At 36.6% G+C, this 12,927-nt stretch overlaps 1 protein-coding gene across 1 annotated transcript; it reads right to left on the bottom strand.

Moving 5' to 3' along the window:
- Positions 1 to 3,888: 3,888 nt before the first annotated feature.
- LOC119525345 (olfactory receptor 7A10-like) lies at positions 3,889 to 4,779 on the bottom strand (the record flags this gene model as incomplete). The annotated part of the gene is made up of 1 exon (XM_037824010.1): positions 3,889 to 4,779. A coding segment is annotated over one exon (891 nt), but the record flags the coding sequence as incomplete, so codon positions are not given.
- Between the last annotated feature and the right edge of the window lie 8,148 nt (positions 4,780 to 12,927).

The raw sequence follows: 12,927 nt of genomic DNA, 5'->3' as shown, positions 1-12,927 counted from the left end.
TGGAGATATAGTCTTGTGAAGTACTCACCTTCAATCTGTTTTGTTTCAAAATGAAGCCATTTTCTAATTGATTTTTGTTGTTTGGTATTATAAAATACTAAAGGGCTTTCAGCATACTAAGCTATGTGAATTTTCCCAACATGGCAGAATGCAATGAATTTCCTAAAATTCTAAACATTTCTTAATTTTAAAATTGCACTAACATAAATAGTGTCTTAGAATTCCTTAAAACCCATAAAGTCTACTGATATTTCTTTTCTTCTTTTATTAATTTATTATTTTTTATTCATTAGAGAAGCTTTGGGTTTATCAAATAATCATCCATAAAACATAGGATTCCCATATACCATCTTATTATTAACACTTGTCATCAATGTATTACATTTGTTACAGTACATGAAAGTGCATTTTTAATTGTAATCTTCATTGAAGTCTCTGATTCAACTTAGGTTTCACTGTTTATTTTTTGCAGTTCTATGAATTTTTAAGTTATATTTTTGTACCATACATACAAGCTAACATTTCCCATTCTAAGCATATTCAGATATATTCCAGTGCTGTCAATTACTTTAACAGTGTTCTGCTACCATCACCATCATCTAATACCAAAATTTCCATTCACCCCAAAGAAGCTCATGCATTTTAGCTTTAAATCTCTAGCCCCACATCATCCTCCAGAAAACTCTATATCAGATTCTGACTTTATGATTTTGTTTATTTAAATTGTTTCATATCAGTATGTTCAAACAATATTTACCTTTTTATGTCTGACTTATTTCCCTCTCATTATGTCCTCAAGGTTCATCTAAGTCATCAGCCATTTTCAGAACTTCTTTCGTTTATATGGCTCAATAATATTCATCATATTCATATATATATATATATATATATATATATACACATATATACATATATACCATATTTTGTTTATCTGTTCATTAGGTTGATGAACAGTTGGGTGCCTTCCCTCTTTTGGAAGTTGTGAATAATGTGACTATGAACAACTGTGTGGAAATATCTCTTCAAGTCCCTGCCTTCAATTCCATGGGCATATACTTAGAAGTAGGATTGCTGAGTCATTTAATCATTCTATACTTAATTTTCTGAGGAATCAGCCTATAGATCCAATTGAATCCCCTATGGAAAGTCATGTGATTAGAAAAATTAATGTTATTGCTTAGTTCCTCATTGTCATGAAACAATACATATTTAATGTTCTAGGGTTTAGTACATAGGTATAGTTGGAAGGCCACTAGTCTGTCTAACATTCATTTGTGATATTTTTAGCCAATGAAATGTACTCTGAAGTCTGTTGTATAAATTATTTGGAAAACATGTGTGTTGTAATATAAAATAGAAAATAAAAGACAAGACTCACAAATAGATGAAGAAAAATTTGTACACATAAGAATATACATTATAGGATTGCATTCATGTAAAGTACAAAGAGGGCAGAAATAATCTCTGCTATGTGCATACTATAAAGTGTTTACTCTGTGGTTAGGGAAGTAACTAGAAACAAAATTCCATTTGGGGCCTGATCATGATCTGCATTTTTTTTCTGGCTTCTGGTTACAGTGACTATTTCATTTCTGAAAATTCACTGAGCATATTATAGGGCACTGTTTCACTTATGTTTTAATGCTCAATGAAAGAATTTTTATTCTACCTGGCACTGTCTAAGTTTGCAGGCTGCTATGACAAATAAACACAAAATGGGTTGGATAAGAAACAAAAAATTTTATTGTTCCCAGTTTTGAAGTTAGCAGTACAAAATCATGGCATCAGAAAGGCAATAATATCTCCCCCAGAGACTGTAATATTCTGGTACTGGCTACCAGCAATCTGGAGGTTCATTGATTTGTACACCAGCCTTGCATGACATGATGGTATCTGCCATTTTCTGTTCTTGGTTCCATTGTCCTCTGGCTTTGTGCTTTGGGCTCACCCTGTGGCTTTTTCATACTCTGGATTCTAGTTTCTTTTACTATGTCTTAATTTATTCTGCTTATATAGAATTCTAGTATCTACATTAAGACCCAGTCTCATTCAGTTAGGTCACAACTTCACTAAAATAGTTTCTTCAATAGACCCATTTAAGAATGGGTTCACACCCACAGGAATGTGGATTAAGATTAAAAATTTTTCTAAATTGGGGTCCATAACTCAATCAAACTCAAACTTCCATAGTAAAATGTGAAGAACGTTCTATTTGGGAGCCTTGCCCATCATATGCCAATCTCAATGTTCTTGGATTTACTGTAGATAAACCCATCTTACCTTCCACATCACTTCCCAGATGATCCCCTTAGATCATCAATACTGCATAAGTGAAGCATGAATTCTCCTGTTGTGTAAATCAATGACTGAGACATGTACTCCTTGGCATATCTGGAAAGAAAAAAAGAGTCATTTCTTTACAGACAGGGAATGCTGTGCTGGAGGTTAGGGGGCAGGATTTAATATTTATATTCAAGGATATCATGACATTCTGAAGAATTTCCATGGCTCTAATTAAATACATTTTTTATCACACACCTTCTTCACCAAGAAATTCATTCAGTGGCTGGGCATGAAACTGGATGTCCTAGGTTTTGAAATGTCCCAGTAAAGTTTACTGAATTGTAGTTTGTACTTTTGGCAGACATTTTGCAGAGCTGACCCTAATTTCTACCCTTTCTCGGAATCCATGTTTTGTTCAATGGGTCTCTGCAAGACTCCTCTCAGGAGGTGGAGATCTTAAACCATTTTGACTCAAGTGTCTTATTATTTTAGCTATGAGAATATGGAGGTAGTAACAACATGGCTCAAGAAGCTTTGGGGTTTTTAGCTCCTCTTTCATGGAACCCTGAGTCTGCCATTTCAACAACTACAGGCTACATCCTGGAAGATAAGGGGACATTTGCAGTAGAAAACTGTTTTCTCAGTAAATGCTGCTCTAAAACAGCTGCTATCCAAAAGCCACAAGTATGCAAAAGGGTCAAGCCTGAATGAGCATAGATATTTACCTGTTGAAACAGAGCAGAATACAGCCCCATGAGGAGATCTGCAGAGATCAAAACAAATCCAAAACATACATGGATACATTAATAAAATCATTTTATTAAACCATTTATTTGTGATGACCTGTTATGCAGCCATAGTGAATTGATATAAAAATCCATGTGAAAAAATTGAGGACAAGCCCAATAATCAGCTGCTGCTTATTTTGAGGTTTCCTTCAGGTATTTGAAGACTGCATTCATGAGCACACTGTTATTCCAGTTGTTTTCAGATAAGTGTATTAAAAAGAGACTGCTTTTGGGATTCCATTCTGGGTAAACAGTAGATTTTAATTGACATCCAGGATTGTTAAGGAATCACTTGTGCCCTGACTACACAGTCCATTCCCAGGAGAATCATTGGGCAGGATTTCAAGTTCTCGAGTAAGTCACCCTTTCATTATGAGGATTATACAGAGTTTTGAACATAAGGTCTATAAAAATTGCATGATAGTGTCAACACAAAGACTGTAAACTAACAAAACCTTCAATGTTTATGACAAAGTTTAGAGAAAGGGCAGATATTTTGTTCAGAAGAATGGAAAGGATCATATATTTTCCATTAATCCTTCAGAACACATAAACTAGCACTGCCTCCATATGCATAAAGTACCTTGCACAATGAAACCAAGTATTCTTAATTAATTTGTAGATATAAATCATCTCAAATGTTTTATTTAGTAATAGCTTGCAAGATTTAAAGTTTTGCTTTCACATATTTAATATTAAATCTGACTCTAAAATGCATTCTGATCCCAGAAATTTCAAATAACAATAATTCCTGTCTGTCTCTGAGGCTTTGAACCCTGGAATCACACTACTTCTTTAACTCAAAAAGCAATAAAATTTATGACTTTCCACTAAGGAATATTTTCAGAGCCCCCTGTATATCTTTATTCCTTAAACTGGAGATGAAAGGGTTGAACATGGGTATCAACACAGCATACATGAGTGAGACCGGGGCACTTGCATGTGCATTATGTGAAGCAAAAGAACTTATATACACACCCAGAAGAGAAATGTAAAATAAGGAGACAACCGTAAGGTGAGATGCACAAGTGGAAAATGCTTTATATTTCCCCAGAGCTGATGAGATTCCACCCATGGAGGAAATGATCTTAGAATAGGAGAAAATGATGCCAATGAATGGCCCTCCACCAAGCAGCCCAGCTAAAAAGTACATCACTATGTCATTGAGGAAGGTGTCAGAGCAGGCAAGTTGGACCATCTGATTATATTCACAGAAAAACTGGGGGATTTCCAAGGTCCCACAGAAGGACAGCTGCAAAACAAGTGAGCTTTGTAAAGCTGCATACAGGACACTTAGAATCCAGGACCCCAGAACCAGCAGCACACAGAGCTGAGGATTCACAGTGATTGTGTAGTGCAGGGGGTGACAGATGGCCACAGAGCGGTCATAGGCCATCACAGTCAGGAGGAGGTCCTCCAGCAATGTGAAGTGCAAGAAAAAGTACATTTGTGTGAGGCAGCCAGTATAAGAAATGACTTTACTCTGTCTTTGAATATTCACCCACATCTTTGGGACCGTGGTGGAGGTAAAACCAATGTCAGCAAAGGACAGGTTGGAGAGGAAGAAATACATGGGCGTGTGGAGGTGGGAGTCAGTGATAGTGGCCAGGATGATGAGCAGGTTTCCACAGACAGTGACCAGGTACATGGATAGGAATAGACCAAAGAGGAAGGGCTGCAATTCTGGTTCCTCAGAAAATGCCAGAAGAAGAAACTCTAGAATTTCTTTTCCTGTTTCATTTCCTGTTTCCATGAGGTAGGTGTGACTATAAAAAAATAAAGGACATATTAGTTTTCAAACAATCAGTCATTAGATTTTGCAAATGAGAAATTATCAATTCCTAGGTTTTAATTATGAATCTGGTTCCTTTTCAGGGGATCTTTTGAGCAATCTATGATTAGGGATGCTCTCCCACTTTCAGATAAGTCTCCAAACTCCTATGCATTCTATTGGTTGTAAGAGAAATTCTGTCATTAACTGGAGGAAAGCATATTGACTTGTTACTTTTTGCCAGCCACAGTCTAGCAAAGGGTATACAGTGTTAAAAAAATTATCTACAAGTGTTCATGGAGTAGAATATAAGAAAATAAACACAGAATCATAACATTTACATATTATTACAAGTGCTCCAAGTAAAAGAAAATAGGTTAAAATAAAGAGAGAGTTTGATAATGATGTTTATTTATCCCATCATGTTCAGGCAAAAATATAATGCAAGATTATATTTGAACAGACACCTTATGTAAGAGAAGGTGAAACTAATTAGGATATCTAGGGATGTATGTGCTCTACAAAGGGAATGTACATGGCAAAGGCCCTAGGGAAAGGCAGTGTGAGGATGTCCAAGTTCAACAGGGAAGCCAGTGGGGCAGAGGAATGATACGAGGGATACTGTTGAGAAATGGTGTCCAAGAAGTTTGACGAACAAGGGTACCAAACTGCTCCTGAAACTTGAAATCACATACCATCATTTTATACAATGATTTATCACTTGCACTTTATTAATTTGATTGCATGTATCTCTTGAAATTAAATGAAGTCATTCTTATTTCCATATATATGTTTGCCTTTGCACTATATTTTATGATACAACTATGGAATTTATGAGCTCAGATGCCCCTACTTTGTGAAGTGCCACACCCCAAGAAACACACATACATACACACACACACAGGTACAGCACTCCTGGGCCTCTTGGGGCTCTGTTAATACTATCCACTTATCACCCCAAACTGATCAGTCCTTGAGTGATTACAATGCAAGATGACATCATATTACCTATACCAAAAATATTAAAAATGGAAACACGAAATTGAATCTGGCAAACCACCCATGGACATGTAAAGTGGAAGTTTAATTTTGGTATGGTTATTTTCTTCCCTGTGTTTAACAAAAAAAAATCTGCTCAATAAACAGAGAGAGAGGATGATGAAATGTAATAAAGGGAAAATATAAGATATAATCTCAGGTCATCTCTCAGAGACTGGTCTGAAAGAAATCTCCTGGGGTTGTGGTAGCATTCTGATTGTGGTGTGTCCCCTTGATGCCCAAGAAAACTAACAAAAAAGCAAAAACATTTATGCAAACAAAAGTAATGATTACTTTTTACAAAGCTAATGTTAACTGTATTTCTGATTCTGAGAAATGGTGAAAATTTTGGAAACCATGGCATCAAAGCAATGGGAGAGACACAACATATAAAACTGATTGAACCACACAAACTTTATTACCTTTCAAAGCTTCCTCTTTGATTACATCTATACAGACATCAAAGAACTAATTTGAGAACAAAGAAATTGGTGTAAAACCTGCAGTTCTCTTTTTGAAAGAATATTATTAATAAACAACAATAAAAACACTCAGAACCAAGTATATAAAAACCAAAATTTAAGCAAACAGTTTGCAAAAGAGAAAGTGAGTAGCTAAAATTTCAACATGTATTTAACCTCACCAGTAAAGGAATATCAAGGTTTTAGTGTACCCATTTCCAACACTTAAAAATTTTTCATGTATCATGTGAATAACCAATGTGAAAAGTATGTCTCAGATACTGATGTTTCAATGCAATATCTACCTGCTTTGGACTGGAACTTTCCCAGCAATACACAAGAATATGCCAATATATCCTGTCTTGAAAATTAAAAAAGGTATCCTCACTTCACAGCATATATCTCCACAGTTTATACCCCAGTTTCCCTTACTCACCATGACTGCAAACCTCCTTGGACAGATCCTTCTGCTTTTCTAGGTGAACTTTATCCCTCACCTTACTTATTCTAATTGGCTCCCATTCCTATTACTTGTTAACACTGAGCCCCTGCATTGCTGAATTCAATGAAATCTGCCTTTTTAAAAATATAATAAATATCCAACAATTAACTAAGCAAGCAGGAAAACAAGCAAGGATATCTCTTGGCCCTGTGCTAGGCTTAAGAATCAGATGACCTCAGATAACAGCTCTCAGCTTCCATTCAACCTTTGCCCTTCCTTCAGTATCTATTTACCTCTCAAACTCACTTGGATAGTTTCTTAGAGAAGAAGGTCTCCAGGTGGAAGACTGAATTCCTCCCTGGCTGTTTGGCAGTGGAGACTGAAGCTCTATCTACAGATAAGAAAGCAGGAAGGAGTCATGCATTTGTGTCCCAGAGGTATCATCATGAAGAAACAACCATGTCTCATCTAGGCTGAGGTTGCACGAGCTGAGACAGCCACAGAGGACATATTTAGAGCTTCCTTATAGCTGCCCCTTAAGTGCATTTGCCTCTTTTTAATCTAACCTTGGATTCATCTTATCCCTTTGGGAAATTAGTTAACTGAAAAAAACTCGTGCTGATTGTCTATTCTCAAGAGAACATGTCTTAATTTGTGATACAAGCATTATATTCCTAAGTGTTTTGGAAAAGTGTAATCAAGCAAAAGAGTGTAGAATCCATGATTTTATCTCAAGAGAACACAGGTATATAATATTATTATATTATTATTCATCCTCTTTGAACTCTTCTTCCTTCCGTGGATAAAATTACCTAAAATAATATCCAGTACTTGAAATAAAATTTCTTCAAGGTCTAAGACTGGGGAACCTATCTTGACTAGATTCATTGGATCTCCAAAGCACTAAATGTGGGTGAGGATACAGTCCTTGCCATTGTCTCCAGGAATTTCCTATTTACTCTTGTTCATTCTCTCAGCCACATGCTGCTCCCACTTGCCACACTTAATTTCAACTTCTGGTTGTTTTCTGTTTCAATAGCTAGAGCTTTTCAACCAACTGAAGAACTGTGTTCTCTTGAGATAAAATCATGGATTCTACACTCTTTTGCTTGATTACACTTTTCCAAAACACTTAGGAATATAATGCTTGTATCACAAATTAGGACATGTTGTATAGTATCTCATTTTTAAGATGTCTATTAATTATAAGAAAAATATTTAGATCTTTTATGCACATGTTATGATCAACTTATAGGGAATGTTTCATTTAATTTTACCCATACCTTGGATGGTGCTCAACTTATTTAGTTAATAGATCTATTCTTATTTCTATTCATTTAAACTGGAAATAAAAAATCATAACTTTATGCTGTTTTTATTAATTTTCATTTTATATAATTTTTAAAAATTTATTATAACAAATATAACCCAATATTTCACATTTTACCACTGCCAAATGTACAATTCACCAGTAATAATTTCATTCACTGTATTGGGCTACATTAACCCACATCATTTACCTAAATTTTTTTTGCCACCTCAAACAGAAACTCTGGATCCTTTAAGCAATGTCTATTCCCTTTGCACCTGAACCCTGGTATATGGTACTACATTATCTATCTCTGTAAATTTTCTTACTCTATGTATTTCATAGAAGCCAGATCATAGAATATTTTTCTTTTTGTGTCTGGGTCATCTCACTCAACATGAGTGTATAAAACACTTTCCATTGGCACTCTACAGTTTCAATAATTTAACACATCCCACAGTGTCTGGGTATTTCTAATTTATTTCATAAGCCAAAGATAGAGAAATTAGGTTTCCTGGGTGATTTCATTTTGTTTTCTTTGTTAGTGAATTTGAGCATATTTTAACACGTTTATGTGTTATTTGTATTTTTCTATCTTAATCATTGCTTCACATCCTTTGATCATTTAACTTAAGCATTTTTATTCTTATATAAAGCTTAAGTATCTACATCATTATGCTTTTAATGTCCAATATGTTTAACAATCTATAAATGTGATAAATATATGGCTTAGTTTTTAAAATCCTGGTAATTTTTAATATGCTTTTATCTCCAGTTTCAATGAGCATGAGTTTATCAATTATGCTCCAGTTTTAATTCCTTGTATTTCTTTCATCTTGGTTTATGCTCATATAGTTAATCTACATATTCTTCTAGAAATTTTGTGCTATTTTGAATTTTCCTCCAACTTTAATTTGGTAATTGGTGTTAAGGTAGGAATTTCACTTCATTTTGCTTCCAATAAATGGCCTCTTGTACAAGCACCATTTATTTCATAATCCTCCTTAACTCATTTATTTTGAGGACAATTTTATAATGTTCCTGCCTCTTATAGTGAACATAATTGTTATTATTCTGCGTATCTATTTAGACATAAGTCAGTTTGCCAATGTATTGAAAAACTCAAATTTATTCCCTATTTCAATTAAAATAATGTCAAATTTCCCCTCTTCACTCCTCATTTTCAAAATGATCTTACCAAATTATTCTAGTCCGAAAATCTCACCAAATTACTGATCACATATCCATCCTGGATTTTTCCTTAAGAGAACACCATTTTTAAAAATTTATTGAGCTTATGATAGGTCACTTTCCATTATGTATGTTATAGTCAATGACAGGAATTTTTCTTAGGTCTACCTGGCACTGCCTCAGTTTTCCAGGCTGCTATGACAAATAACTACAAAATGGGTTGGCTTAGAGATGTAAATTTTATGGCTCACTGTTTTGAAGCTAGAATAAGTACAAAACTATTCCATCAGCAAGGCAATAACTATCTCCTGAAATTCTCTAACCCTGGGACCAGCAAAGGAGGAGACACTTTTGGAGAGGCTGCAGTCTGGGCAGCCTGTGGGGTTGGGATCTGCTTGGACCATGTGGGGTGTGTGGAGGAGGTGCTCTTTCCTGGGAGGCCAGCTGTGGGCATGTGAAGCTGGGCTTGGGAAGAGCCCATTCACCCTAAACCTAACAGAAACACTAACACTAATCCTAACCCTAAACCTAGCCATATCCATATCCTTATCATATACCTAACCCTAAACCTAACCATATCCATATCCTTATCATATACCTAACCCTAAACCTATTCCTATCCCTAACTCTAACCCTAACCCTATCACTTTCTCTAATCCTGACCCTAACCCAAACACTAACCCTAACCCTATCCCTATCCCTATTCCTATCCCTATACATAGCCCTATCATGAATCCTGACCCTATTCCTGTCCCTAAACCTATCCCTATCCCTATCCCTAACCCTAGCCCTATCCCTTACCTTAACCCTAAACCTAACAAGAAATAAGGGACCAGGATGGCAGAAGACACTTTCGGAGAGAGGCTTCAGTCTGGGCAGCCTGTTGGGTTAGGAGCAGGGATCTGATTGGACCATGCAGGGTGGAGGGTTGAGGGGATCTTTCCACATAGGTTCCTTGGTTGCATGTGAAGCTGGCTGGGCGAGGGACCAGTTTCCCTAAACCTAACCTTAAACTTGACCCTAACCCTAACTCTAACACAAACTCTATGTGTATCCCTATCATATCCCTAACCCTAACCCTAAATCTAACTCTAATCTTAAACCTATCCCTATTCCAAACCCGAAACTTTACCCTAAACATAACGCTATCCTACCCAAAACACTCTCCCTCTCCCTATCCCAAAACCTAATCCTAACCCTAACCCTAACCCTGTCCCTATTTCTATCCATAATCCTGTCTCTATACCTATCCCAAACCTAGCCCTAACTGTAACCCTAAACTTATTCTATCCATAACCCTAACCCTAACCCCATTTTTATCCCTATCCCTATCCCTTTCCCTAATGCCAATCCTAACTATAAACTATACCTTAACCCTAACTGTAACCTTTCCATAAACATATCCCTATCCCTATCCCAAACCCTAACCCAATCCCTATCCATAACCCTAACCCTAACCCTATCCCTATCCATAACCCTATCCCTACTGGTGATCCAAGGGCCTCTGGAAGTGCTATGGGAAGCAGTGTGGAGGGAACAATGGGTTTACCTACAGTAAATCCAGGAACATCAAGATTTTCATGTTAGAGGCATGGCTCCCAAATAGAATGTTCTATACATTTTTACTATGGAAGGTTGAGGTTGACATATCCCAATTTGATGAATTTTTAATCTTAATCCACATTCCTGCAGGTGTGAACCAATTGTAAATAAGATCTCTTGAAGATGCTACTTTTACTGAAATTGTGACCTAACTGAATGAGATTGGGCCTTAATATAGATTACAGAAATCCTATATAAGCAGAAAGAAATCAGACATAAGGCAAAAGAAACTAGAATCCAGAGTTTAAAAAAAAAGCCACAGGGATAAGCCCAAATCCCAAACCAGAAGTCAATGGAATCCAGAAGAGGAAGTGGAATACACCATCATGTTACGTGTGGCAGAAATACAAGCCAAGGAACCCCAAGATCATTGGTAGCCAGTATCAAAATGTTACAGTTGGGTTAGGTTTAGAATTAGGGTTAGGGTTAGGCTTAGGCTTAGCATTAGGGATAGGGATAGGGTTAGGGTTATGGATAGCAATAGGGGTAGGGTTAGGGTTAAGGTTAGGGTTAGGGTTAGGGACAGGATACGTATGGGTTTAGGGTTCGGGAAACTGGGCCCTTCCCCAGCCCAGCTTCTCAAGCAACCAGTGGGCTGCACTGTAAAGAGCACCCCCACCCCCACCCAACATGGTCCAACCACATCCCTGCTCCCAATGCCACAGGCTGCCCAGACTGAAGCCTCTCCAAAAATGTTTTCTGCCATCCTGGTCTCAGGGTTATGGTTAGGTTTATAGTTATGGTTAGGGTTATGGATAGGGATAGGGTTAGGATTATATTTAGGTTTAGGGACAAGCTTGTACAACAGAAACCAGTTTTCTCTGCAAATTCTGCCCTAAAACATTATCTATCCAGAAAAGCCACAGGTATGTAAGAGGATGCAGCCTCAATCAACAGAACCTTACCTGCTGACACACTCTGGAGTACAGCCCCATGAGGAACTCTGCAGGTATCAACACAAACTCAAACAATGTATGTCTGTATTAATGAAATCACTGTCTTAAATTGCTTATTTTGGGGATGGTCTATTATGCAGCCATAGGTAATTGATATGATAATCCTTGATATAATAATACATATGAACAGAATTGAAGACAACCAGAATAATCAACTGCTAACTATTTTGAGGATTTCTTTAGATACTTTAAGACCACTTTCATGATCATACTCTTACTCCAGTTGTTTTCAGGTAAGTTTATTGAAAAGAGGCTGCTTTTAATATTCCATTTCAAATAAACAGTAGATGTTGAAAGGACATGAATGTTTGTTTAGGAATCACTTATGCCCTGGCTCAGAACGCTCAATGCCCAGGAGAATTATTCGGCAGGATTTCAAGCTCTGTGTAAGTCAACCTTTCATCATTAGTATTTTGAAGATTTTTGAAATTTATGGCTCTATAAATCAGATGGTAAAGTCAATACATTGTGAGCTAATAAAACTTTAATGTTTATGACAAAATTTAGAGACAGGGCAGATAATTTTGTTAGAAGAATGGAAATAATCTTACTTATTTTCCATTAATAAAAAGGAACACAGGAGGAGGAACCTAAGATGGCGACTAGGTGAGACAGAGAAAAAAACACCTCCATGGAAAACACTAGATAAAAAACAAGAAACGCACAGACAACACACCCAAATTAAGTGCACCAATTGGACCCCAAAAGAATCAGATCCCCACACACCACAAAGTTGTGGAGAACTGACTTGAGGGGAATAAGTGACTCATGGATGCCATCTGCTGGTTAGTTAGAGAAAGTGTATGTCACCAAGCTGCAAATCTAACAAATTAAAGATCAAGTAAAGCAAATGCCAAGAGGCCAAAAACAACAGAAAATCTTAAAGCATATGATAAAACCAGATGACATGGAGAACCTGAACCCAAACACTCAAATCAAAAGATCCAAAGACACACAGTTCCTGGCAGAATTAATCAAAGAACTACAGACAGGCAATGAGAGCATGGCATGGGGTATAAAAGACTTGAAGAAGAGCATGGCACAGAATATAAAAGACATAAAGAAGACCCTAGAAGAGCATAAAGA

This window comes from Choloepus didactylus (assembly GCF_015220235.1).
Source record: "Choloepus didactylus isolate mChoDid1 chromosome 25 unlocalized genomic scaffold, mChoDid1.pri SUPER_25_unloc1, whole genome shotgun sequence".
Classification (NCBI taxonomy): domain Eukaryota; kingdom Metazoa; phylum Chordata; class Mammalia; order Pilosa; family Megalonychidae; genus Choloepus; species Choloepus didactylus.
This window is presented reverse-complemented; position numbering and strand designations above follow the sequence as displayed.